The sequence below is a fragment of the Ascaphus truei genome, chromosome 21 (assembly GCF_040206685.1).
Source record: "Ascaphus truei isolate aAscTru1 chromosome 21, aAscTru1.hap1, whole genome shotgun sequence".
Classification (NCBI taxonomy): domain Eukaryota; kingdom Metazoa; phylum Chordata; class Amphibia; order Anura; family Ascaphidae; genus Ascaphus; species Ascaphus truei.
The window spans coordinates 1,658,205-1,685,257 of record NC_134503.1 but is presented as its reverse complement, the minus strand read 5'-3'; the positions used below and the strand labels follow the sequence as shown (position 1 = coordinate 1,685,257).

The 27,053-nt window shown below is 52.4% G+C and overlaps 3 protein-coding genes across 3 annotated transcripts in view; 2 read left to right on the top strand and 1 right to left on the bottom strand.

The window, feature by feature from the left end:
- Window positions 1-1,655: 1,655 nt before the first annotated feature.
- Window positions 1,656-5,382, top strand: LOC142471916 (caveolin-2-like). The gene is made up of 3 exons (XM_075578366.1): window positions 1,656-2,105; window positions 2,748-2,935; window positions 5,090-5,382. Exons 1-3 carry the CDS (start codon window positions 1,956-1,958, stop codon window positions 5,244-5,246), a joined length of 495 nt encoding a protein of 164 aa, XP_075434481.1. The 5' UTR covers window positions 1,656-1,955; the 3' UTR covers window positions 5,247-5,382.
- Window positions 5,383-9,333: 3,951 nt separating this feature from the next.
- Window positions 9,334-15,562, top strand: LOC142471915 (caveolin-3-like). The gene is made up of 2 exons (XM_075578365.1): window positions 9,334-9,687; window positions 14,267-15,562. Exons 1-2 carry the CDS (start codon window positions 9,565-9,567, stop codon window positions 14,606-14,608), a joined length of 465 nt encoding a protein of 154 aa, XP_075434480.1. The 5' UTR covers window positions 9,334-9,564; the 3' UTR covers window positions 14,609-15,562.
- ARHGAP4 (Rho GTPase activating protein 4) overlaps window positions 14,916-27,053 on the bottom strand; it is a 68,061-nt gene continuing 55,923 nt past the window's right edge. Inside the window, 1 exon segment of the mRNA XM_075579513.1 lies at window positions 14,916-16,979. Within this exon segment, the coding sequence (XP_075435628.1) occupies window positions 16,779-16,979 (201 nt within the window). The 3' untranslated portion in view covers window positions 14,916-16,778.

Here is a 27,053-nt window from a genome sequence, read left to right as displayed (position 1 = left end):
CCATTGTTACTTGCCCCCACCCATTGTTACTTGCCGGCCACGGCAGCCTTAGTTTTACTTCCAGTTCTGTTCCATCTCTTTCTCTGTTGAACATCACTTTGGTCCTCTTTGGATTAATATGGAGGTCCATCTTCGTACTTGCTTCAGCGAGTTCTCTGAATCGTGGCTTCTGGATTTGTGCCAAATACAACAATATTGTCTGAAAATCAGAGATGACTCAAGTATGCAGTTTATTATTATTTCTTATTCTTGCCACGTAATGTCTTACCCATCGTCCACGCGTGGCTGGGGCCAGCTTTGTGACGCTCTGGTACCTGGATGCCCTCTTGTTGCTGATCTTGCTCGTTTCTTCGTGTAGTTTAATGGGGCTCGTAAATGTTGCTAATAATATCGCTGTGCGTTTCTGTAACACTTGGTCTTCTTAATGCATTTAAAATGGCCGAGGTGTCCACAGAACCGTGTGCCGTTTCCAATCTATGGATCCTACGTGGTGTGATAGATTGTATTCATCACTTGGATCCGTTGGATCCACGGTTACATCTCACTGCGGGCAAAGTCCTGAGTCTGGTGCGGTCCATTAGTGAGTATCTCTGCGAGTATCTCTGCGAGTATCTCTGCGAGTATCTCTGCGAGTATCTCTGCGAGTATCTCTGTGAGTATCTGTGAGTATCTCTGCAAGTATCTCTGCGAGTATCTCTGTGAGTATCTCTGCGAGTATCTCTGCGAGTATCTCTGCGAGTATCTCTGTGAGTATCTGTGAGTATCTCTGCGAGTATCTCTGTGAGTATCTGTTAGTATCTGTGAGTATCTGTGAGTATCTCTGCGAGTATCTCTGTAAGTGAGGGGTCTGTATGTCTTGGCGTCGCCTGTGTGTCCTCTCTTGTGGACGTGGAGAGCTGTAGCTTTGCTGCATTGTTCTGCTCTGCACATGCAACGAGTTCTGCGAGGATCTGACTTCTTCCTTCACGGCTTCAGTCGTTATTCCGTCTTCCCGTGGGGCCGTTTCATTCTTCTGGGAGCCGCACCATAGATCAGTGGCGGGTTCCTCTTGTTTCTTTCAGTGCTGGATTATCCCCCGCGTGAGCTGTGTAGAATTCCTCGCCCCTCTTTACGCTACGTCTTGCTCACCGTATCGCCGTGGCGTTTTCCTACCTCTCCAGTTACGCGTTTATGGATCACCTTTCCCAGCGCTGCATGCTCCCGTCTTGTTCTCGCGTCTCGGGATCGCGGCGCTCCCTGCTTTGTCTCAGCGGTTCTCTCTGCGCTTTCAGCCTCAATCTTAACTTTGAAGTATTATTATATAGTATATTGTACAATGGAATTCTTTACCCTTTGGCAGATACGGGGCCAATGATTACAAAACGCTGCCATTTACTACTATTTGGGCAATGCTAATGATACTGCTCGCCCTCTAGATTGTAAGCTCTTTGGATCAGGGTCCTAGATACCGCTTTGTATCCATTTGTGCTTATTAGTATGTAACTGTGATGATCACATCTCTGCGTCCCCCCCTTTGTACCTCGCGGTGGAATATGTTGGCGCTTTACAAATAACGGATAATAATGGTGGAGAGACGAAGATACCCCCCGGGACTGGTGGAGCGAGGGGCAGTTAATCCAGCACAGCTGGGGTGCGAGGGAGGGTCCGTGCAGTATTTATATCTCAGTGACAGTCGGGTTTGGCATGTTACAGAGAAGTGTCAGGGCTCAGAGACAGAGAGAGAGAGAGTGACATCTTATCCACCGCTCGTCTCTGAGAATAGAGAGACAGGGAGGGAAAATAGAATATATAAATATAGAGTGACCGAGACCTAGAGAAAGAGACATACAGAGTGGGAGAGTTAGAGAGAAAGAGAGTGGTGGGCTTTAGGGTGCGTTTGGGGTCTGTATGAGTGCGGCCGCAGCTCACTGGTCACTGCACTGGTCACTGGCTCAACTACTCGCCCTTACCCTGAGATGCTCCAAGACCAATATCTGAGTGATTGTCCAATGGACCTCGACCATGACCAGAAATATCTGCAGCTGCCTCCAAATACCACAATCTGCATGGAGACCCCACCCAGACTGGACACGCGGGACCCCCGAGGTATCAACAAGCATCTCAAGGTACAAACACACACATCTGAGATGTATATATATATATACTGTATATAATTTTTATATACAGTGGTGTTTTTTGTACAGAATAAGATGCCAGAGCCCTAAGCATAGAAATATTAATTTATATCTAAATTGCAATAAATAATTGAGCTTTAAAGAAATAAAAGTGTTATCAGAAAGAAGGATTTCTCCCTCTTTCCCCACCCTATCACCCCCCCCTACACACACACACACACACACACACACACACACACACACACACACACACACACACACACACACACACACACACGTGAGTACATGAGTGAATGTATAGCTGTAAATTACAGGGTACTCACAGTAATCTGAAGGGTGTCCCGGGGGAGGGGGGGGGGGGGGATTAAAGGTCCCGGTTTTGGACCAAAACATTGAATATGGAATAAAAACGCTTACACTTTCCAAGATCTGAGAGCACGTCCCCTGCTCTGCTTTATGTACTGTAATATACACACACACACACACACACACACACACACACACACACTGCTCATTGTTACACACACCTGAGTGCATGCTGCGTGCAGGCTGTGCCCTGAGTACACCTAGGTGTGCAGCTGCACAGGTGTGTGCACATTCCCTGAGGATTGTGACGCTCGCTCCTCGCCGCAGGTGGATTTCTCCGATGTCCTGGCGGAACCGGCATCGTTTCACAGCTTCGACAAGGTCTGGACCTGGAGCGACATCCTGTTCGAGTCGTCCAAGCTCTGGTGTTACCGCGTCATCTCCCTGCTGTGCGCCGTGCCCGTGTCCCTGCTGTCCGGGATCCTCTTCGCACTCCTGGGGTGTCTGCACATATGGTAACCGCCCCCCCCCCCCCCCCGCTCACACGATAATCCCCCCCTCCTCACTGAAGCCTATAAATCAGGGTATCCAACTTCAGTCCTCAAGGGCCACTAACAGATCAGATTTGCAGGATATCCCTGCTTCAGCACAGGTGGCTCAATCAGTGGCTCAGTCTTACTGTATCAGGTCGAGGCTAAGCGGGAATTAGGAGGGGCAATCCTCCATCTGTTCTTTTTGTCAGGGTGAAACTCATGGGGTAGTCTGCCCTTATACACAGTGAGAGCCCCCCGGCCTATCTCTGACCTCCAATACAGGGCAAGGAGAGGTCACTAGTCACGACTAGCTTGCACTCATGTTACCCAGGCAGGTGATGCCTGAGCAAGGACACCTGGAACACAAGGAATTCTGGGCCTGGTAGTCCCAATGTCTATAGCAGTATAGCGCTACATCAAGGGCAGGACTACAACTCCCAGCATTCCATGGTGCATCAGTAAAGAGTACAGCGAACAGGCTGTCCCCATGTGTGGAGGTCAGTCTGGCTTGGGAGCCGCTGTTCTGTAGGGACAGTCCTTTCCACACCGGGGACAGGAACATAGGTACACCATAGCAGCACTATCCAATGTGGGAAACAGGAGCTTACACTCAAGTGAAAACTTCGTACGGCCTCGGCCAGGCTCCCCGCTGGCACGCTGAGGCGCAGGGAAAGCAGGTGCTTTCCCTGGCCTTGCGGTTGCTTACCGCACGCGCTGTCAGCGGGCCGTCAGGGGGCGGGCGCGTCACTTGCCGGGGGCGGGCCAGTGATGTCACGTGACCGGCCTGTCGCGCCGGCAAGCGGGGGAATGTTAAATTCCCCTAAGACCTGCGCTTCCGCGCGCTTGCGGAAGCGCAGGTGAGCCCCTACTAAAGCCGCTCTAATTGCAGCTGTAGGGGCTCAGTGCTGAGCGGGAGCGCGCCTCAGCTCGCTTCCGCCAGCAAGCAAGTAACATGGCCGAGGCCTAAGAAGGCATCGTGACACCTGCAGCGTATTGTATGCAAAGATAAAAAAAATTCCCAATAAAACACTTGTGTTTCTGGCTATATTTCTATGTACTAATATCTGAATAATATAGAAATAGTGATAACGTCCCTATAATCCGCTGATCATTTATCTATACGCTGCTGTAACTAGCTGAAGGTTTCGAGCTTCATCCAATGGGAGGCAGGCAGTGGGGCGCTCCTCCGAACTTCATCCAATGGGAGACAGGCAGTGGGGCGCTCCTCCGAGCTTCATCCAATGGGAGACAGGCAGTGAGGCGCTCCTCCGATCTTCACCTAAAGGGAGGCAGGCAGTGAGGCGCTCCTCCGAGCTTCATCCAATGGGAGACAGGCAGTGGGGCATTCCTCCGATCTTCACCTAAAGGGAGGCAGGGAGTGGGGCGCTCCTCCGAGCTTCATCCAATGGGAGACAGGCAGTGGGGCGCTCCTCTGAGTTTCATCCAATGGGAGGCAGGCAGTGGGGCACTCCTCCGAGCTTCATCCAATGGGAGACAGGCAGTGGGGCGCTCATCTGAGTTTCATCCAATGGGAGGTAGGCAGTGGGGCGCTCCTCCGAGCTTCATCCAATGGGAGACAGGCAGTGGGGCGCTCCTCTGAGCTCATCCAATGGGAGGCAGGCATTGGGACGCTCCTCTCTCACATGGGCAGAAAGAGGTGCAATAGTTACACCTGGTTTAAAAAATGTGCAGGATACAAGAAATAGGCGCAGTCCCGCAGAATAGGTACAGCTGGAGGTATATAGTGAACCAATGGAAGTGGCAGTGTGATTTTGTCAAGGGTTAAAATGGTATCCCCCGTTCCCCACATTCCCAACTACCCCCATTCCCCACTGCCCCCCCATTCCCCATTGCCCCCCCATTCCCCATTGCCCCCCATTCCCCACTAACCCCCTATTCCCTTCTCCCCATTCCCCACTGTCCCCCCATTCCCTACTAACCCCCTATTCCCTTCTCCTCCCCATTCCCCACTGCCCCCTCATTCCCCACTAACCCCCTATTCCCTTCTCCCCATTCCCCACTGCCCCCCCCCCCCCATTCCCCACTGCCCCAGCCATCTCCGAATGGAAAGCCTGGCACTGGGTGGCGCTGCCCGTGTCACCGGGAGCTGGTTAGTGAGTGTTCTGTCCCCCGCAGGTGCGCCAGGCCGTGTATCCAGCTGTGCGACATCTGCCTGGCCCCTATCCGCACCGTGTGGGCCAGTGTGCTGGACGTGTTCCTCGCCCCTCTCTGTGCCAGCCTGGGACGCTGCTGCGGAGCCATTTATCTGAACGTGACCAAGCAGCGGGCGTAGGAGGGCGAGAAGCACACGCGGGACACTAGGAGAGCATGCTGCTGCAAAGCATTCTGGGGTTAGCCCTGCAACTGGAAGAACTACAACTCCCACAATGCTCTGCGCTACATGCAATAAAACATGGTTTTCGAAAATGGTTATTTTTTTCATCTCTTTAATGCTGGGGACGGGGAAATAAAGAAGCGAAATGATCCTGTCACTGCTGGGGAAGCGTGACTGCGCCCCCTGTGCTGAAGCAGGGATTTCCTTATTACCTGCGCCTGTTGGTGACCCTTGGGGACTGGATTTGACTATCCCTAAACGGAATAACTCACCCACAACGCCCTGTGCATGTTACCCCATGTTACCCCACCCTGAGCTGTGACAGTGTGTGTAGCGCCAGTTACTACAAACCTGCACATTTGTGTATTATTTTATTCACGCGGCGCCAGCGCCGAGCACAGCGATATTACACCAGACATACAAATTTATTTATATAGCGCCAAAAGTGTACTCGGTGTCTCACAAAGAATACAGTACAGGGAATTATAATAATACAATAAGCGCAGCAAAATCAGACAATAGGAAAGGAAATCCCTGCCCCGAAGAGCTTACAATCTAAGGCCTCGGCCCTGTTTAGCGCTTGCTTGCTGAAGCGTGCTGACGCGCGCTCCCGCTCAGCACTGAGCCCCTACAGCCGCAATTAGAGCGGCTTTAGTAGGGGCTCACCTGCGCTTCCGCAAGCGCGCGGAAGCGCAGGTCTTAGGGGAATTTTAAATTCCCCCGCTTGCCGGCACGACAGGCCGGTCACGTGAGCGGTTCGCCCAATGAGGGCGAACCAGCTCCGTGACGCCAATGACGTGCCTGCCCCCGGCCCACCCCCTGACGGCCCGCTGACAGCGCGTGCAGTAAGCAACCGCAAGGCCAGGGAAAGCACCCGCTTTCCCTGCGCCTCAGCGCGCCAGCAGGGAGCCTGGCCGAGGCCTAAGAGGTGTGATGGGGAACTTACAGAGACAGCGGGTGAGGGAATAAGTGCTGTAGATGGCAGTGCTTGGGCACAGTGGGTGATAGGAGTGACTGAGTGTGGGACATTAGCTGTGAGTGCAGGCTGTTGCGATGCTTTATTTGAGGGGCGCGTTTTAAGGTTGGTCAGGGTGAAATCAGAAGGTTAGCACCATTTACAGGGGAAGAGATGGTATTCTGTTTCAAATCTGGACGAAATAGAATAGCAAACACTGGGGGAGTCGTCCTGGTCAAAGAGCTTACAATCTATGTGGAAGCAATGCTCTCCGATGGGAACTTCCTGACTCATTACCGGGGACCTTCTCATCACCCGTGTGTCACATCCAACGTCGTATTACACCCCAAGCCCTAAATGAGGCTGTTCTGGTCCAGCATACACTTCTTCTTCCTCCTGCATTCATGCTTCGTTAGCGTTAATTTACTCAGAATCCCAGCAGCAGCAGCAGCACTAGTAACAAATGAACACTTTATGGAGGCAGACATCTTAAGAGTGACATCTTCAGCACTTTTGGTTAACCCATTCTCTTCCTGTCCTGGAACAGGGTTGTTCATTTCTGTCCCCCCTTTGCAGCTCTGCCTGCCAGCCCTTTATATTTCAGTTGCCTGTTTTCCCTGCTCTGAAAGCTGGCAGTGCCTGTGTAATCAATACATTATTGTTACACGTTCCCTTCTTACACTGCCAGTAGCTGGTTGCCTTGCCAACCTCTTTAATCCCCCTGGCTAAGTGGACTTTTCCATACTCCCCTGTCTGTATTCACAGGTAGCACAGTCCTGTCACTATTCCTGTGTGACAAAGATTACTCACTTCCTTTTCCATCCTAAGCAGGCTGAGTGAGTACCTCTCATGCTATCTACCCCCTGGCAAGGCCATTCTGTTTTTACCTTCCCTTGATACAAAGCACTCCACACAGAGAAGCACTCTCTTACCACTCCACATAGAGAAGCACTCTCTTACCACTCCACAGAGAAGCACTCTCTTACCACTCCACATAGAGAAGCACTCTCTTACCACTCCACATAGAGAAGCACTCTCTTACCACTCCACAGAGAAGCACGCTCTTACCACTCCACATAGAGAAGCACTCTCTTACCACTCCACAGAGAAGCAATCTCTTACCACTCCACAGAGAAGCAATCTCTTACCACTCCACAGAGAAGCACTCTCTTACCACTCCACACAGAGAAGCACTCTCTTACCACTCCACAACCTCTAATTTGCTGTGACTTTCCCAATAAAGTTAAGAAAATACATAAGGATTTGTTGTGCTTTCAAAGAGGGATGAGTTCAGCTATCTGGCCTCATTCACATCCTACACGTGACCCTGGTTCCAGATTGGATAATGACACTGCACAGACTGTGACACGGGAATATGCATGTTGGCGTGTATGTGAATGCAGGGGGTGGGCCGCCGCTGATGCGCGGACCACGTAGGTGTAATATGTAAGGGACAAAAGCAGCAGGTATAATTCTGATAATATCCCTTTAGTAATTACACAGATCTGGGGGACGCACGGAGCTCAGAATGAAGTCCGTGTCTTGATGAAGACGGTTTATTGTTCTTTCAAAGCAATCAATGAACATAAATAAATTCACGCTGCGTCTTGATTAACGAAAGAGAAAATCCGCAGCGTAATAACGTGTAATAAAACAGAATACAATATGTCTGTGCTCGCAAACATTTCTTGTAATAAGGGCACCCAAATACGAGGCTTTTCAGCACCTGGGTAGTTGCGATTCCTCGTCCTCCTGGCGTGACGCTGATTGTGACTGTCGCGGTCTCCTGCGTCTGCGAGAGTCCAGTGGCAGCGGTTTTCTGATTTCTTAATACCTCTTGGGACTTGTTGCGTTCACATTGGTATTGTACCACTTTTATTTAATGGGGTGCAGTGTTAGAAAATCCCCTCTTCATTGTATGTGAATGCGCCAGGAGTTAGAGCGCCCGGTAACGCTGCCCGCGAGCTAACGCTGCCCGCGAGCTAATGCTGCCCGCGAGCTAATGCCATGAGATATTCCACAACTAGAAGCCAATTCCATGCAGCGATGTTGCATGAGAGCAAAGAATTCAAACAACTTGAGAGGAGGGGAGAGGATAGAGAGGGGAGAGAGAGGGGAAGGGAGAGGAGGGGGAGCAGGTGAGAGAGGAGAGAGGGAGAGGAGAGAGAGGAAGGGAGAGGAGGGGGAGCAGGTGAGAGAGGAGAGAGGAAGGGAGAGGAGAGAGAGGAAGGGAGAGGAGAGAGAGGAAGGGAGAGGGCTGAGGCTCACATTTCATGTGGGAGGCTCAGAGCTAAATAAAGCAGAGATACCAGTCACAGCTAAACTGCAGATAAAGCCAAGGGAGGGATAGTGCCACGTGTGTGACACTGACAGCTCCGGGCTCCTACCCCTAAACTCCGGGCTCCTGCCCCTAAACTCCGGGCTCCTGCCCCTAAACTCCGGGCTCCTACCCCTAAACTCCGGGCTCCTGCCCCTAAACTCCGGGCTCCTGCACAGGCCCCTACCCCTAAACTCCGGGCTCCTGCCCCTAAACTCCGGGCTCCTGCACAGGCCCCTACCCCTAAACTCCGCGCCCCATGCCCCCATGGGGACAATAGTCACATATACCTCCCACAGCTTCTCCTGCAGGTGACACACACACACACACACACACGTGTGTACCTTACGTTTCCACGTACCCTCCCTTATGGATTGCAAGCTCCTCGGGACAGTCTCTCCTTACTGTAACAGTGCATGTTAATGTTTGATATGTTATTGTTTTCGTCCTGCAGCCGTATTGCTCTGCGCCCAGAATACGCGGGCGCGTTATAAATAAATGATAATAATGACAGGCAGACAGATGGATAGAGAGAGAGATGGATAGAGAGAGAGATGATCGATAGACGTACGGATAGCTGATAGATATAAATAGATAATTGATAGATAGTATCTGAAGGGGGGAAAGAGTGGGAAGAGATCAGAGAGATGAAATGTCATATACTCTATACTCATATATAGAAGCTCAGTACACCTGCTGTGCAGACAGGCTCCCTCTGTGGGACGGGGGGAGGACACGGGGGGGAGGGAGGTTCCTCTGTATATTACCAGCCCCCTGCTCTGCCATATACAGGGACATGGACAGACCTGGGACAGGGTGGGGGACAGGGACAGACCTGGGACAGGGCGAGGGACAGTGTCAGATCTGGGACAGGGCGAGGGACAGGGACAGCCCCTGGTAGGACAGTGACAGACCTGGGACAGGGCAAGGGACAGTGACAAGGCGAGGGACAGTGACAGGGCGAGGGACAGTGACAGGGCGAGGGACAGACACATTCACAGGACATGGCCCAAATCCAGCTGCCGGAGCAGCAAGAGAAGGAGGAAACCTCTTACCCGGACCCCCTGACCAAAGAGATAGACCTGGTACAGAGGGACCCCAAGAACATCAACCAGGAGGTGGTGCAGGTAAGCGGGGGGGAGGGGTGCAGGTAAGCAGGGGGGGGCGCAGGTAAGCAGGGGGGGGTGCAGGTAAGCAGGGGGGCAGGTGCAGGTAAGCAGGGGGGGTGCAGGTAAGCAGGGGGGGGGTGCAGGTAAGGAGGGGGGGTGCAGGTAAGCAGGGGGGGGCTGTGCATGTAAGCAGGGGGGGGCTGTGCAGGTAAGCAGGGGGGGTGCAGGTAAGCAGGGGGGGTGCAGGTAAGCAGGGGGGGTGCAGGTAACCAGGGGGTGTGCAGGTAAGCAGGGGGTGTGCAGGTAAGCAGGGGGGGTGCAGGTAAGCAGGGGGGTGCAGGTAAACAGGGGGGGTGCAGGTAAGCAGGGGTGGGGTGCAGGTAAGCAGGGGGGGTGCAGGTAAGAAGGGGGGGTGTAGGTAAGGTGGGGGGGTGCAGGTAAACAGGGGGGGTGCAGGTAAACAGGGGGGGTGCAGGTAAGCAGGGGGGGGTGCAGGTAAGCAGGGGGGAGGGGGGTTGTACAGCGCTGCGGATTATGTTAGCGCCATGTAAAGCAATAGCTGTTTCCCCAAAGAGAAATCCATCCAACACATTGCAAAGTCCCGGCAGCCGAGAGGTTAATGTGTCTGACAGCGGAGGCTTAAATTCCAGCATTAAACTCAGACTATTTAACCCCCTGAGCCTGTAACCCCCCTATGTCTGTTACCCCCCCTTGTCTGCGTTACCCCATGTTTGTTACCCCGTGAGTCTCAGTTACCCCGTGTGTCTCAGTTGCCCCGTTTCTGTTACCCCGTGTGTCTCAGTTGCCCCGTTTCTGTTACCCCGTGTGTCTCAGTTGCCCCGTTTCTGTTACCCTGTGTGTCTCAGTTGTCCCGTTTCTGTTACCCCGTGTGTCTCACTTACCCTCTCTGTATCTCAATTGCCCCGTGTCCCAGTTACCCGTCCTGTGTCAATTGCCCCGTGCCTCAGTTGCTGTGTCTTAGTTGCCCTGTGTGTTACCCCCTCTGTGTCTGTTACCCCGTGTCTCAGTTACCCCCCTCTGTATCTCAGTTGCCCCGTGTCTCATTGACCCCCCACACCCTCCTGTGCCTCAGTTGCCCCTGTAAAAACTCGCTGGTTTCTTACGTCCAAACTGGAAAGAGTTAAACCCCCCGGAAACACAACACTGTCCCATCCAAACCAGGACGTATGGTCACCCTACTACCCAGTGCCTCAGTTACCCCCCTGTGCCTCATTTACTCATATTGGGAGCGAGAGATGCTGGGATATTCAACCCCAGAGGTGGCTGCATGAGGGAATGTATAATCAGTATAATAAAGTGCTTAGAAGTACTGTACAAATACATTAATAACAGCCTATATACAGTGTACCACTGACCATGTGCCCAGCACTGCACATAGCAGAACAAACACACACATTGTACATTCCTCACACAAACAGGTAACAATCTAATGTGAGCAGAAGGACACAAAGAGACGACAGCAAACCGTGTCATCCAGAGCGCGTCACTTACTCACCGACAACACGAGGAGTGGGGAACACGCGCGCACGCACGCACGCACGCACACACACACACACACACACACTAACTATACAGTGCAGCGCAAACCGGGACATCCAGAGCGCGCCACTTACTCACCGACAACACGAGGAGTGGGGAACACGCGCGCACGCACGCACGCACTAACTATACAGTGCAGCGCAAACCGTGTCATCCAGAGCGCGTCACTTACTCACCGACAACACGAGGAGTGGGAAACACACACACTATACAGTGCAGCGCAAACACACACACACACACACACACACACACTAACTATACAGTGCAGCGCAAACCGGGACATCCAGAGCGCGTCACTTACTCACCGACAACACGAGGAGTGGGAAACACACACACTATACAGTGCAGCGCAAACACACACACACACACACACACACACACTAACTATACAGTGCAGCGCAAACACACACACACACTAACTATACAGTGCAGCGCAAACACACACACACACACTAACTAACTATACAGTGCAGCGCAAACACACACACACTAACTATACAGTGCAGCGCAAACACACACACACTAACTATACAGTGCAGCGCAAACACACACACACTAACTATACAGTGCAGCGCAAACATACACACACACACTAACTATACAGTGCAGCGCAAACACACACTAACTATACAGTGCAGCGCAAACACACACACACACTAACTATACAGTGCAGCGCAAACACACACACACACACACACACACACACACTAACTATACAGTGCAGCGCAAACACACACACACACACACTAACTATACAGTGCAGCGCAAACACACACACACACACTAACTATACAGTGCAGCGCAAACACACACACACTAACTATACAGTGCAGCGCAAACACACACACACACACTAACTATACAGTGCAGCGCAAACACACACACACACACACACTAACTATACAGTGCAGCGCAAACACACACACACACACACACTAACTATACAGTGCAGCGCAAACCGTGTCATCCATAGCGCATCACATACTCACCGACAACAGGAGGAGTGGGGAAAACACGCGCGCGCACACACGCACACACGCACACACACACACACACACACACACACACACACACAATACAGTGCAGTGCAAACACACACACACACTAACTATACAGTGCAAACACACACACACTATACAGTGCAGTGCAAACACACACACACACTAACTATACAGTACAAACACACACACACACACACTAACTATACAGTGCAAACACACACACACTATATACAGCGCAGTACAAACACACACACACACAATATACAGCGCAGTACAAACACACACACACAATATACAGCGCAGTACAAACACACACACAATATACAGCGCAGTACAAACACACACACAATATACAGCGCAGTACAAACACACACACACACAATATACAGCGCAGTACAAACACACACACACAATATACAGCACAGTACAAACACACACACAATATACAGCGCAGTACAAACACACACACACACAATATAGAGTGCTGTCTCCTCACTGCTGGTTGAAGCCCCCCGAATGATCTCACAGGCACTGCGGCGGTTACAGCCTCTCTTCTCCACGTCGCTGCCACACGTTCTCATCCCATCCTCCCATCTTACTTTTGCTCGTGCTCTTTTCACTCCCCTGGGAATCCAGTCAGTTGCCATCTTTTTTGTGTCCCAACGATGATCATTACTTCTTGCGATATGTCCGGCCCACCGCCATTTTAATTTCTTCGCCCCGTATGATGATGTCACAGACTTTATACACAGATACGTGGAGAAGGGAGGCTTGCAACCACCGCAGTGCCTGGTAAATCTTTGGGGTGACTCCATCCAGCAGCGGGTGGCTGTATTTAGACACATACATGCACACAGAAACAAACTAACCAATACCGTTCCATTCAAATAAATCAGCCGTACGGAGTCTGATAGCACCGCTTAGCAAATATGGGCCTACACTGTCCCCAAGGGTAGAATGTCCCATTTTGTGTCAGATTGGAGATGAGATGAGCGCCGCCCTTATAAAAATGTTTATTTAAATGTCATTTCAATTTTAATTCAAACGCCCCAAATATTTCTCACGCGGTCCGTGGAGACCGGCAGCTGAGAGTGAGGCCGCGCTTATTGTGCCGGCCACAGCGACGTCAGGCCGCGCTTATAGTGCGCCTTTATAACGCTTTCACCTGGCCCATAATGCATTGCAAAGGCACCAATAAGGTTGCGCTCCATTCTCGCCTGAACAGGGCCCCATCCCCGTCAGCCACCAACCCCAACCGCAGTGTGTGGGAGCTGGGGGTAATAATAGCCCCGGGAGGCTGCCTGCGGGGGCGAGGTCGCTGGGACAGAGCCGTGCAGACAGCTGCACACACCTCGCTGCGCTTAGGGACAAATATACACACAGCGTGTGTGCTATCCTCATAAAACCCAAGAGGAACCCCTGTTATATATCCCCTCACAGCCCTGACTGCCCCTTCCTATTGGGAGAACCCCTGTTATAAGAACCACCCCCGTCCCCTATAAGAACATCTGTGTACAGCCCCCACAAGCCCCCTTAATAGCAGCCTGTTATAACACCCCCCTTTTAAGAACATCTCCCCACAGCCCTTCCTATTGGGTGAACCTGTTATAAAAACACCCCCTTATAAGAAAATCCGGCATGCCTCTTCCGATTGGGGGAACCCCCCTTACAAGAACACCCCCTTATAAGCACATATCTTCAAAGACATGTTATACGAACATATAAGAACTCTCCTTATTGCCTCGGCCCCCCTTCCTACTGTGTGAGTGCGACCCCTATTATAAGAACAGCCCTATTATAAGAACAGCCCTATTATAAGGGCACCCCTATTATAAGGGCACCCCTATTATAAGAACAGCCCTATTATAAGGGCAGCCCTATTATAAGAACAGCCCTATTATAAGGGCAGCCCTATTATAAGAACAGCCCTATTATAAGGGCAGCCCTATTATAAGAACAGCCCTATTATAAGGGCAGCCCTATTATAAGGCCCTGCGCCCCTGTGTACTCACGGTGACCCCGCCCTGTCCCCACAGGTGGACTTTGAGGATGTGATCGCCGAGCCGGACGGTGCTCACAGCTTTGACGGGGTGTGGAGGGCGAGCAGCACGACCTTCACCGTCACCAAGTACTGGTGTTACCGTGTGCTGTCCGCCGGCCTGGCTGTGCCGCTGGCGCTGCTGTGGGGCTTTGCCTTCGCCTGCCTCTCCTTCTGTCACATCTGGGCCGTGGTCCCCTGCATCAAGAGCTACCTGATGGAGGTGCAGTGCCTGGGCCAGATCTACGCCCTCTGCGTCCGCACCTTCTGCGATCCCGTCTTCCAGGCGGCGGGGAAGGCGCTGAGCGGGATCCGCGTGGCGCTGAGAAAAGAGGCCTGAACAAAACCCAGGCAGAACAACCCCCCCAAACCTCAGGCCTCCCTCCCCCTAACCTGAAAAACACCGGAGACCTTCGGTAATTACCCCCCCCCCCCCCCCCCATGTATTGTCTTGTTACCCTGGTGGGAGCGTTCCAGCAGTGAAGGGGTTGACTCCCCCTTAAGTACGCCCCAACAGAGGACTCCTACTCACGCTTAGAAGGGGGTCACCCATGTACCCCACACAAGGCCGATTAACACAGCAGCGCATTGAGGTAACCCTTTCCATGCCGAGGTGAAAGCAAAGAACATACTCGGCCCACGCGGGGTATAAATAGCATGGTTTATTTGCGCAGCTGGAGATGGTTGGGGCTGTCCTGAGTGGGGGTCAGGTACCCCCAAATAACAAGGCCTTCATCAGGACATAACCCCGCTTGCAGATTCAAAGGGTGCAGTGATCAGCACAGCGCCTGAGAATCTCCACGCTGGCGGCCATTTTTTAAGCAGCCCCTCATGTATTCATTTAATATCAGTGTTTCTCCCAAATGGAAGACCCCCGGGAGAGAGGATTTCACAGTAACTGAGATCACGAGGATGGAAGGCGGATGAGTGAAGTATACGGTGTGTCTCCTTAATCACACACACACACGGAGCAACGGCAATAAGGCACTCCATGAGTGTGGTTATCTGTTTCCTGCAGCGTGTCTCTGTGTATGTTAGGACGTAGCACCGCAGAGAGAGGGGTGTAGGGACCGCAGAACATACAGCAAACAGAGACTTATTACAACGGAGGGAGACAAAGCCACGCACAAGAGCTGACAATCTAAAAAAAAAAGTGTGTGAGGCCCAGGGGCGCTCGGTGCCTTTTGTGCCATTCATGGAGAGAAATCTGTTAACCCCTCAGGTGCCTCACGGGCCTGAACCTCTCGCTCCAGCAGACGGGAGTGAAAAAATAAAGATGATTCTGTTTGTTGTCGATACGTTTTTTTGCTGGTGATGTTACAGTGCCCCCTGTTGGGCAGATGCCTAATCACCCCCCCCACCCCCCCCCTAGGAAAGCACCGTGCAAGGCTTTGCTCTGGCAGCAGAGGGGTTAAGTGGAGCAGCAGGTCCAAGCGCTGGGGTTACAGAGGAACGTTCTGCCGCTGCTCCGCAGGAGGGACACGGTAACGTATCTCTAGGTGTTACGTGGGACTCGCCTGTCCATCAGCTCTCATTCTCTATACCAGGAGCGGCTAACGCCAGTCCTCAAGGGCCACCAACAGGTCAGGTTTTTAGGATATCCCTGCTTCAGCATAGGTGGTGCAGTCAATGATTGAGACACCTGTGCTGAAGCAGGGATATCATGAACTCCTGACCTGTTGGTGGCCCTTGAGGACTGGAGTTGGCCAGCCCTGCTCTATACAGCGCAGCACCGTATGGGAACAGGTAAGAGCCTGCTCTATATGAACAGGATGAACCAGCGGGGAACGTGTCCCTGTGTATCTGGGGGGCTCCTTAATGTGCAGCTAGTCCCCTCGTCCCATTGCAAGTCCCCCCGTTCCCACATAGGGGCTCTCTTATTACCATAACAAAGATCTGGAATATATTATGGACCTATAGCTATATATAGTCTGTGCTTCTGAAGATGGTCACCTTGCTGGTCACACTGAGCTTTCTCAGTGTTGCTAATGAGGGGACTGGCCGGCGCCTGTGGGATTAACGCCAGTAGAGGACCTCCAGTAATGGGGTTTGGCCATTGCGAGGTTAGGGGACACGACCACATTCAGCAACCAACAAAGTCTATAAACGTGTGCAGGAACATCCCCCACCCTCACCCCCTGATTGGCTGGACAGAGGCCCGTGCTGGTTATTTGGAGGGAGCAGAGGGCTGGGGGCCCCGGGCTGGCATCACACAGCTGTGCTTCTCTTTATGACAGTAACAAACAACGACACATAACAAATACTGTGATGGGGAGTGTCCCGGATCCTTTGTGGCATGAATATCCAACACACACCGGTCCTTCAGCTTCAGCTGACTGTACGAAGCCCGTACTGTCCAGTTGGACTTCTCCCCTAGTTTGGCTGAGGCCATTGGCACAGAATGAGCTCACGGAGCGGAGCTAACGTGGCTATCTCCCACCTAACCCACTGAGGATGAGGAACCATTGGGTCTCCATCCATCTTCCCGGCCCCTAGAGAGCAGTCCACGTTCATCGCCGGGCCCCAAACACAGCTCTTCCCTGGGCTCCCTTCTTCCCCACTGGGCTCATGCGGGCTGGTTCCAAGGTGCTAGGTGCAGTGGGTTTGGCCTCCCCTGGTCTCACTAATCCAGGCTCGTCCAGTCCGCCCTGCTTCACAACACTCTTCCCAAGCAACTCCTTGAAGACGCTGTCCATTTTCTTCGTTACAACCTGCAGAAGGGGGATAGACTGAGACATCTCCCACTACTGACAGCCCTCCCACAGAGACATCTCCCACTACTGACAGACCTCCCACAGAGACATCTCCCACTACTGACAGCCCTCCCACAGAGACATCTCCCACTACTGACAGCTCTCCCACAGAGACATCTCCCACTACTGACAGCTCTCCCACAGAGACATCTCCCACTACTGACAGCCCTCCCACAGAGACATCTCCCACTACTGAGAGACCTCCCACAGAGACATCTCCCACTACTGACAGCCCTCCCACAGAGACTTCTCCCACTACTGACAGCCCACCCACCGAGACATCTCCCACTACTGACAGTCCTCCCACCGAGACATCTCCCACTACTGACAGCCCTCCCACCAAGACATCTCCCACTACTGACAGACCTCCCACAGAGACATCTCCCACTAATGACAGCCCTCTCACAGAGACATCTCCCACTACTGACAGCCCTCCCACTGAGACATCTCCCACTACTGACAGCCCTCCCACAGAGACATCTCCCACTACTGACAGCCCTCCCACAGAGACATCTCCCACTACTGACAGATCTCCCACAGAGACATCTTCCACTACTGACAGACCTCCCCCAGAGACTACAGGAGACTGAGACATCTCCCACTACTGACAGCCCTCCCACAGAGACATCTCCCACTGCTGACAGACCTCCCACAGAGACATCTCCCACTACTGACAGCCCTCCCCCAGAGACATCTCCCACTACTGACAGCCCTCCCACAGAGACATCTCCCACTACTGACAGACCTCCCACAGAGACATCTCCCACTACTGACAGCCCTCCCACAGAGACATCTCCCACTACTGACAGCCCTCCCACAGAGACATCTCCCACTACTGACAGCCCTCCCACAGAGACATCTCCCACTACTGACAGACCTCCCACAGAGACATCTCCCACTGCTGACAGACCTCCCACAGAGACATCTCCCACTACTGACAGCCCTCCCACTGAGACATCTCCCACTACTGATAGCCCTCCCACAGAGACATCTCCCACTACTGACAGCCCTCCCCAGAGACATCTCCCACTACTGACAGCCCTCCCCAGAGACATCTCCCACTACTGACAGTCCTCCCACAGAGACATCTCCCACTACTGACAGACCTCCCACAGAGACATCTCCCACTACTGACAGACCTCCCACAGAGACATCTCCCACTACTGACAGACCTCCCACAGAGACATCTCCCACTACTGACAGACCTCCCACAGAGACTACAGGAGACTGAGACATGTCCCGCTGCTTTCTCTTGCCCCATAAAAGAGCTTCCATGAAAATTATTATATGGCTCAAAATATTCATGTCTTTCTGATGAGCAATCAAAGGTTGGACCACTACTGATGGCTCGTGCTCCTCTACCCATACAGCGCCTGTCTGTTCCCACTGATAGTATCTCTGCCCATACAGCGCCTGTCTGTTCCCACTGATAGTATCTCTGCCCATACAGCGCCTGTCTGTCCCCACTGATAGTATCTCTGCCCATACAGCGCCTCTCTGTCCCCACTGATAGTATCTCTGCCCATACAGCGCCTGTCTGTCCCCACTGATAGTATCTCTGCCCATACAGCGCCTGTCTGTCTCCACTGATAGTATCTCTGCCCATACAGCGCCTCTCTGTTCCCACTGATAGTATCTCTGCCCATACAGCGCCTCTCTTTTCCCACTGATAGTATCTCTGCCCATACAGCGCCTCTCTGTTCCCACTGATAGTATCTCTGCCCATACAGCGCCTCTCTGTTCCCACTGATAGTATCTCTGCCCATACAGCGCCTGTCTGTTCCCACTGATAGTATCTCTGCCCATACAGCGCCTGTCTGTTCCCACTGATAGTATCTCTGCCCATACAGCGCCTCTCTGTTCCCACTGATAGTATCTCTGCCCATACAGCGCCTCTCTGTTCCCACTGATAGTATCTCTGCCCATACAGCGCCTGTCTGTTCCCACTGATAGTATCTCTGCCCATACAGCGCCTCTCTGTTCCCACTGATAGTATCTCTGCCCATACAGCGCCTGTCTGTTCCCACTGATAGTATCTCTGCCCATACAGCGCCTGTCTGTCCCCACTGATAGTATCTCTGCCCATACAGCGCCTCTCTGTCCCCACTGATAGTATCTCTGCCCATACAGCGCCTGTCTGTCCCCACTGATAGTATCTCTGCCCATACAGCGCCTGTCTGTCTCCACTGATAGTATCTCTGCCCATACAGCGCCTCTCTGTTCCCACTGATAGTATCTCTGCCCATACAGCGCCTCTCTTTTCCCACTGATAGTATCTCTGCCCATACAGCGCCTCTCTGTTCCCACTGATAGTATCTCTGCCCATACAGCGCCTCTCTGTTCCCACTGATAGTATCTCTGCCCATACAGCGCCTGTCTGTTCCCACTGATAGTATCTCTGCCCATACAGCGCCTGTCTGTTCCCACTGATAGTATCTCTGCCCATACAGCGCCTCTCTGTTCCCACTGATAGTATCTCTGCCCATACAGCGCCTCTCTGTTCCCACTGATAGTATCTCTGCCCATACAGCGCCTGTCTGTTCCCACTGATAGTATCTCTGCCCATACAGCGCCTCTCTGTTCCCACTGATAGTATCTCTGCCCATACAGCGCCTGTCTGTTCCCACTGATAGTATCTCTGCCCATACAGCGCCTGTCTGTTCCCACTGATAGTATCTCTGCCCATACAGCGCCTGTCTGTCTCCACTGATAGTATCTCTGCCCATACAGCGCCTGTCTGTCTCCACTGATAGTATCTCTGCCCATACAGCGCCTCTCTGTTCCCACTGATAGTATCTCTGCCCATACAGCGCCTCTCTTTTCCCACTGATAGTATCTCTGCCCATACAGCGCCTCTCTGTTCCCACTGATAGTATCTCTGCCCATACAGCGCCTCTCTGTTCCCACTGATAGTATCTCTGCCCATACAGCGCCTCTCTGTTCCCACTGATAGTATCTCTGCCCATACAGCGCCTCTCTGTTCCCACTGATAGTATCTCTGCCCATACAGCGCCTGTCTGTTCCCACTGATAGTATCTCTGCCCATACAGCGCCTCTCTGTTCCCACTGATAGTATCTCTGCCCATACAGCGCCTGTCTGTTCCCACTGATAGTATCTCTGCCCATACAGCGCCTGTCTGTTCCCACTGATAGTATCTCTGCCCATACAGCGCCTGTCTGTCTCCACTGATAGTATCTCTGCCCATACAGCGCCTGTCTGTCTCCACTGATAGTATCTCTGCCCATACAGCGCCTCTCTGTTCCCACTGATAGTATCTCTGCCCATACAGCGCCTCTCTTTTCCCACTGATAGTATCTCTGCCCATACAGCGCCTCTCTGTTCCCACTGATAGTATCTCTGCCCATACAGCGCCTCTCTGTTCCCACTGATAGTATCTCTGCCCATACAGCGCCTCTCTGTTCCCACTGATAGTATCTCTGCCCATACAGCGCCTCTCTGTTCCCACTGATAGTATCTCTGCCCATACAGCGCCTGTCTGTTCCCACTGATAGTATCTCTGCCCATACAGCGCCTCTCTGTTCCCACTGATAGTATCTCTGCCCATACAGCGCCTGTCTGTTCCCACTGATAGTATCTCTGCCCATACAGCGCCTTTCTGTTCCCACTGATAGTATCTCTGCCCATACAGCGCCTCTCTGTTCCCACTGATAGTATCTCTGCCCATACAGTGCCTCTCTGTTCCCACTGATAGTATCTCTGCCCATACAATGCCCCTATGGCCCCACTGATAGTATCTGCCCATACAGCGCCTCTCTGTTCCCACTGATAGTATCTCTGCCCATACAGCGCCTCTCTGTTCCCACTGATAGTATCTCTGCCCATACAGCGCCTGTCTGTTCCCACTGATAGTATCTCTGCCCATACAGCGCCTCTCTGTTCCCACTGATAGTATCTCTGCCCATACAATGCCCCTATGGCCCCACTGATAGTATCTGCCCATACAGCGCCTCTCTGTTCCCACTGATAGTATCTCTGCCCATACAGCGCCTCTCTGTTCCCACTGATAGTATCTCTGCCCATACAGCGCCTGTCTGTTCCCACTGATAGTATCTCTGCCCATACAGCGCCTGTCTGTTCCCACTGATAGTATCTCTGCCCATACAGCGCCTCTCTGTTCCCACTGATAGTATCTCTGCCCATACAGCGCCTCTCTGTTCCCACTGATAGTATCTCTGCCCATACAGCGCCTCTCTGTTCCCACTGATAGTATCTCTGCCCATACAGCACCTCTCTGTTCCCACTGATAGTATCTCTGCCCATACAGCGCCTGTCTGTTCCCACTGATAGTATCTCTGCCCATACAGCGCCTCTCTGTTCCCACTGATAGTATCTCTGCCCATACAGCGCCTCTCTGTTCCCACTGATAGTATCTCTGCCCATACAGCGCCTCTCTGTTCCCACTGATAGTATCTCTGCCCATACAGCGCCTCTCTGTTCCCACTGATAGTATCTCTGCCCATACAGCGCCTCTCTGTTCCCACTGATAGTATCTCTGCCCATACAGCGCCTGTCTGTTCCCACTGATAGTATCTCTGCCCATACAGCGCCTCTCTGTTCCCACTGATAGTATGTCTGCCCATACAGCGCCTGTCTGTTCCCACTGATAGTATCTCTGCCCATACAGCGCCTGTCTGTTCCCACTGATAGTATCTCTGCCCATACAGCGCCTGTCTGTTCCCACTGATAGTATCTCTGCCCATACAGCGCCTCTCTGTTCCCACTGATAGTATCTCTGCCCATACAGCGCCTCTCTGTTCCCACTGATAGTATCTCTGCCCATACAGCGCCTCTCTGTTCCCACTGATAGTATCTCTGCCCATACAGCGCCTCTCTGTTCCCACTGATAGTATCTCTGCCCATACAGCGCCTCTCTGTTCCCACTGATAGTATCTCTGCCCATACAGCGCCTGTCTGTTCCCACTGATAGTATCTCTGCCCATACAGCGCCTCTCTGTTCCCACTGATAGTATGTCTGCCCATACAGCGCCTCTCTGTTCCCACTGATAGTATCTCTGCCCATACAGCGCCTCTCTGTTCCCACTGATAGTATCTCTGCCCATACAGCGCCTGTCTGTTCCCACTGATAGTATCTCTGCCCATACAGCGCCTCTCTGTTCCCACTGATAGTATCTCTGCCCATACAATGCCCCTATGGCCCCACTGATAGTATCTGCCCATACAGCGCCTCTCTGTTCCCACTGATAGTATCTCTGCCCATACAGCGCCTCTCTGTTCCCACTGATAGTATCTCTGCCCATACAGCGCCTGTCTGTTCCCACTGATAGTATCTCTGCCCATACAGCGCCTGTCTGTTCCCACTGATAGTATCTCTGCCCATACAGCGCCTCTCTGTTCCCACTGATAGTATCTCTGCCCATACAGCGCCTCTCTGTTCCCACTGATAGTATCTCTGCCCATACAGCGCCTCTCTGTTCCCATAGTATCTCTGCCCATACAGCACCTCTCTGTTCCCACTGATAGTATCTCTGCCCATACAGCGCCTGTCTGTTCCCACTGATAGTATCTCTGCCCATACAGCGCCTCTCTGTTCCCACTGATAGTATCTCTGCCCATACAGCGCCTCTCTGTTCCCACTGATAGTATCTCTGCCCATACAGCGCCTCTCTGTTCCCACTGATAGTATCTCTGCCCATACAGCGCCTCTCTGTTCCCACTGATAGTATCTCTGCCCATACAGCGCCTGTCTGTTCCCACTGATAGTATCTCTGCCCATACAGCGCCTCTCTGTTCCCACTGATAGTATCTCTGCCCATACAGCGCCTCTCTGTTCCCACTGATAGTATCTCTGCCCATACAGCGCCTCTCTGTTCCCACTGATAGTATCTCTGCCCATACAGCGCCTCTCTGTTCCCACTGATAGTATCTCTGCCCATACAGCGCCTCTCTGTTCCCACTGATAGTATCTCTGCCCATACAGCGCCTGTCTGTTCCCACTGATAGTATCTCTGCCCATACAGCGCCTCTCTGTTCCCACTGATAGTATGTCTGCCCATACAGCGCCTCTCTGTTCCCACTGATAGTATCTCTGCCCATACAGCGCCTCTCTGTTCCCACTGATAGTATCTCTGCCCATACAGCGCCTGTCTGTTCCCACTGATAGTATCTCTGCCCATACAGCGCCTCTCTGTTCCCACTGATAGTATCTCTGCCCATACAATGCCCCTATGGCCCCACTGATAGTATCTGCCCATACAGCGCCTCTGTTCCCACTGATAGTATCTCTGCCCATACAGCGCCTCTCTGTTCCCACTGATAGTATCTCTGCCCATACAGCGCCTGTCTGTTCCCACTGATAGTATCTCTGCCCATACAGTGCCTCTCTGTTCCCACTGATAGTATCTCTGCCCATACAATGCCCCTATGGCCCCACTGATAGTATCTGCCCATACAGCGCCTCTCTGTTCCCACTGATAGTATCTCTGCCCATACAGCGCCTCTCTGTTCCCACTGATAGTATCTCTGCCCATACAGCGCCTGTCTGTTCCCACTGATAGTATCTCTGCCCATACAGCGCCTCTCTGTTCCCACTGATAGTATCTCTGCCCATACAATGCCCCTATGGCCCCACTGATAGTATCTCTGCCCATACAGCGCCTCTCTGTTCCCACTGATAGTATCTCTGCCCATACAGCGCCTCTCTGTTCCCACTGATAGTATCTCTGCCCATACAGCGCCTCTCTGTTCCCACTGATAGTATCTCTGCCCATACAGCACCTCTCTGTTCCCACTGATAGTATCTCTGCCCATACAGCGCCTGTCTGTTCCCACTGATAGTATCTCTGCCCATACAGCGCCTCTCTGTTCCCACTGATAGTATCTCTGCCCATACAGCGCCTCTCTGTTCTCACTGATAGTATCTCTGCCTATACAGCGCCTCTCTGTTCCCACTGATAGTATCTCTGCCCATACAGCGCCTCTGTTCCCACTGATAGTATCTCTGCCCATACAGCGCCTCTCTGTTCCCACTGATAGTATCTCTGCCCATACAGCGCCTCTCTGTTCCCACTGATAGTATCTCTGCCCATACAGCGCCTCTCTGTTCCCACTGATAGTATCTCTGCCCATACAGCGCCTGTCTGTTCCCACTGATAGTATCTCTGCCCATACAGCGCCTCTCTGTTCCCACTGATAGTATCTCTGCCCATACAGCGCCTGTCTGTTCCCACTGATAGTATCTCTGCCCATACAGCGCCCGTCTGTTCCCACTGATAGTATCTCTGCCCATACAGCGCCTCTCTGTTCCCACTGATAGTATCTCTGCCCATACAGCGCCTCTCTGTTCCCACTGATAGTATCTCTGCCCATACAGCGTCTGTCTGTTCCCACTGATAGTATCTCTGCCCATATAGCGCCTGTCTGTTCCCACTGATAGTATCTCTGCCCATACAGCGCCTCTCTGTTCCCACTGATAGTATCTCTGCCCATACAGCGCCTGTCTGTTCCCACTGATAGTATCTCTGCCCATACAGCGCCTGTCTGTTCCCACTGATAGTATCTCTGCCCATACAGCGCCTCTCTGTTCCCACTGATAGTATCTCTGCCCATACAGCGCCTCTCTGTTCCCACTGATAGTATCTCTGCCCATACAGCGCCTGTCTGTTCCCACTGATAGTATCTCTGCCCATACAGCGCCTCTCTGTTCCCACTGATAGTATCTCTGCCCATACAATGCCCCTATGGCCCCACTGATAGTATCTGCCCATACAGCGCCTCTGTTCCCACTGATAGTATCTCTGCCCATACAGCGCCTCTCTGTTCCCACTGATAGTATCTCTGCCCATACAGCGCCTGTCTGTTCCCACTGATAGTATCTCTGCCCATACAGTGCCTCTCTGTTCCCACTGATAGTATCTCTGCCCATACAATGCCCCTATGGCCCCACTGATAGTATCTGCCCATACAGCGCCTCTCTGTTCCCACTGATAGTATCTCTGCCCATACAGCGCCTCTCTGTTCCCACTGATAGTATCTCTGCCCATACAGCGCCTGTCTGTTCCCACTGATAGTATCTCTGCCCATACAGCGCCTCTCTGTTCCCACTGATAGTATCTCTGCCCATACAATGCCCCTATGGCCCCACTGATAGTATCTCTGCCCATACAGCGCCTCTCTGTTCCCACTGATAGTATCTCTGCCCATACAGCGCCTCTCTGTTCCCACTGATAGTATCTCTGCCCATACAGCGCCTCTCTGTTCCCACTGATAGTATCTCTGCCCATACAGCACCTCTCTGTTCCCACTGATAGTATCTCTGCCCATACAGCGCCTGTCTGTTCCCACTGATAGTATCTCTGCCCATACAGCGCCTCTCTGTTCCCACTGATAGTATCTCTGCCCATACAGCGCCTCTCTGTTCTCACTGATAGTATCTCTGCCTATACAGCGCCTCTCTGTTCCCACTGATAGTATCTCTGCCCATACAGCGCCTCTGTTCCCACTGATAGTATCTCTGCCCATACAGCGCCTCTCTGTTCCCACTGATAGTATCTCTGCCCATACAGCGCCTCTCTGTTCCCACTGATAGTATCTCTGCCCATACAGCGCCTCTCTGTTCCCACTGATAGTATCTCTGCCCATACAGCGCCTGTCTGTTCCCACTGATAGTATCTCTGCCCATACAGCGCCTCTCTGTTCCCACTGATAGTATCTCTGCCCATACAGCGCCTGTCTGTTCCCACTGATAGTATCTCTGCCCATACAGCGCCCGTCTGTTCCCACTGATAGTATCTCTGCCCATACAGCGCCTCTCTGTTCCCACTGATAGTATCTCTGCCCATACAGCGCCTCTCTGTTCCCACTGATAGTATCTCTGCCCATACAGCGTCTGTCTGTTCCCACTGATAGTATCTCTGCCCATATAGCGCCTGTCTGTTCCCACTGATAGTATCTCTGCCCATACAGCGCCTCTCTGTTCCCACTGATAGTATCTCTGCCCATATAGCGCCTCTCTGTTCTCACTGATAGTATCTCTGCCCATACAGCGCCTCTCTGTTCCCACTGATAGTATCTCTGCCCATACAGCGCCTCTCTGTTCTCACTGATAGTATCTCTGCCCATACAGCGCCTCTCTGTTCCCACTGATAGTATCTCTGCCCATACAGTGCCTCTCTGTTCCCACTGATAGTATCTCTGCCCATACAGCGCCTCTCTGTTCCCACTGATAGTATCTCTGCCCATACAGCGCCTCTCTGTTCTCACTGATAGTATCTCTGCCCATACAGCGCCTCTCTGTTCCCACTGATAGTATCTCTGCCCATACAGCGCCTCTCTGTTCCCACTGATAGTATCTCTGCCCATACAGCGCCTCTCTGTTCCCACTGATAGTATCTCTGCCCATACAGCGCCTGTCTGTTCCCACTGATAGTATCTCTGCCCATACAGCGCCTCTCTGTTCCCACTGATAGTATGTCTGCCCATACAGCGCCTCTCTGTTCCCACTGATAGTATCTCTGCCCATACAGCGCCTCTCTGTTCCCACTGATAGTATCTCTGCCCATACAGCGCCTGTCTGTTCCCACTGATAGTATCTCTGCCCATACAGCGCCTCTCTGTTCCCACTGATAGTATCTCTGCCCATACAATGCCCCTATGGCCCCACTGATAGTATCTGCCCATACAGCGCCTCTCTGTTCCCACTGATAGTATCTCTGCCCATACAGTGCCTCTCTGTTCCCACTGATAGTATCTCTGCCCATACAGTGCCTCTCTGTTCCCACTGATAGTATCTCTGCCCATACAGCGCCTCTCTGTTCTCACTGATAGTATCTCTGCCCATACAGCGCCTCTCTGTTCCCACTGATAGTATCTCTGCCCATACAGCGCCTCTCTGTTCCCACTGATAGTATCTCTGCCCATACAGCGCCTGTCTGTTCCCACTGATAGTATCTCTGCCCATACAGCGCCTGTCTGTTCCCACTGATAGTATCTCTGCCCATACAGCGCCTCTCTGTTCCCACTGATAGTATCTCTGCCCATACAGCGCCTCTCTG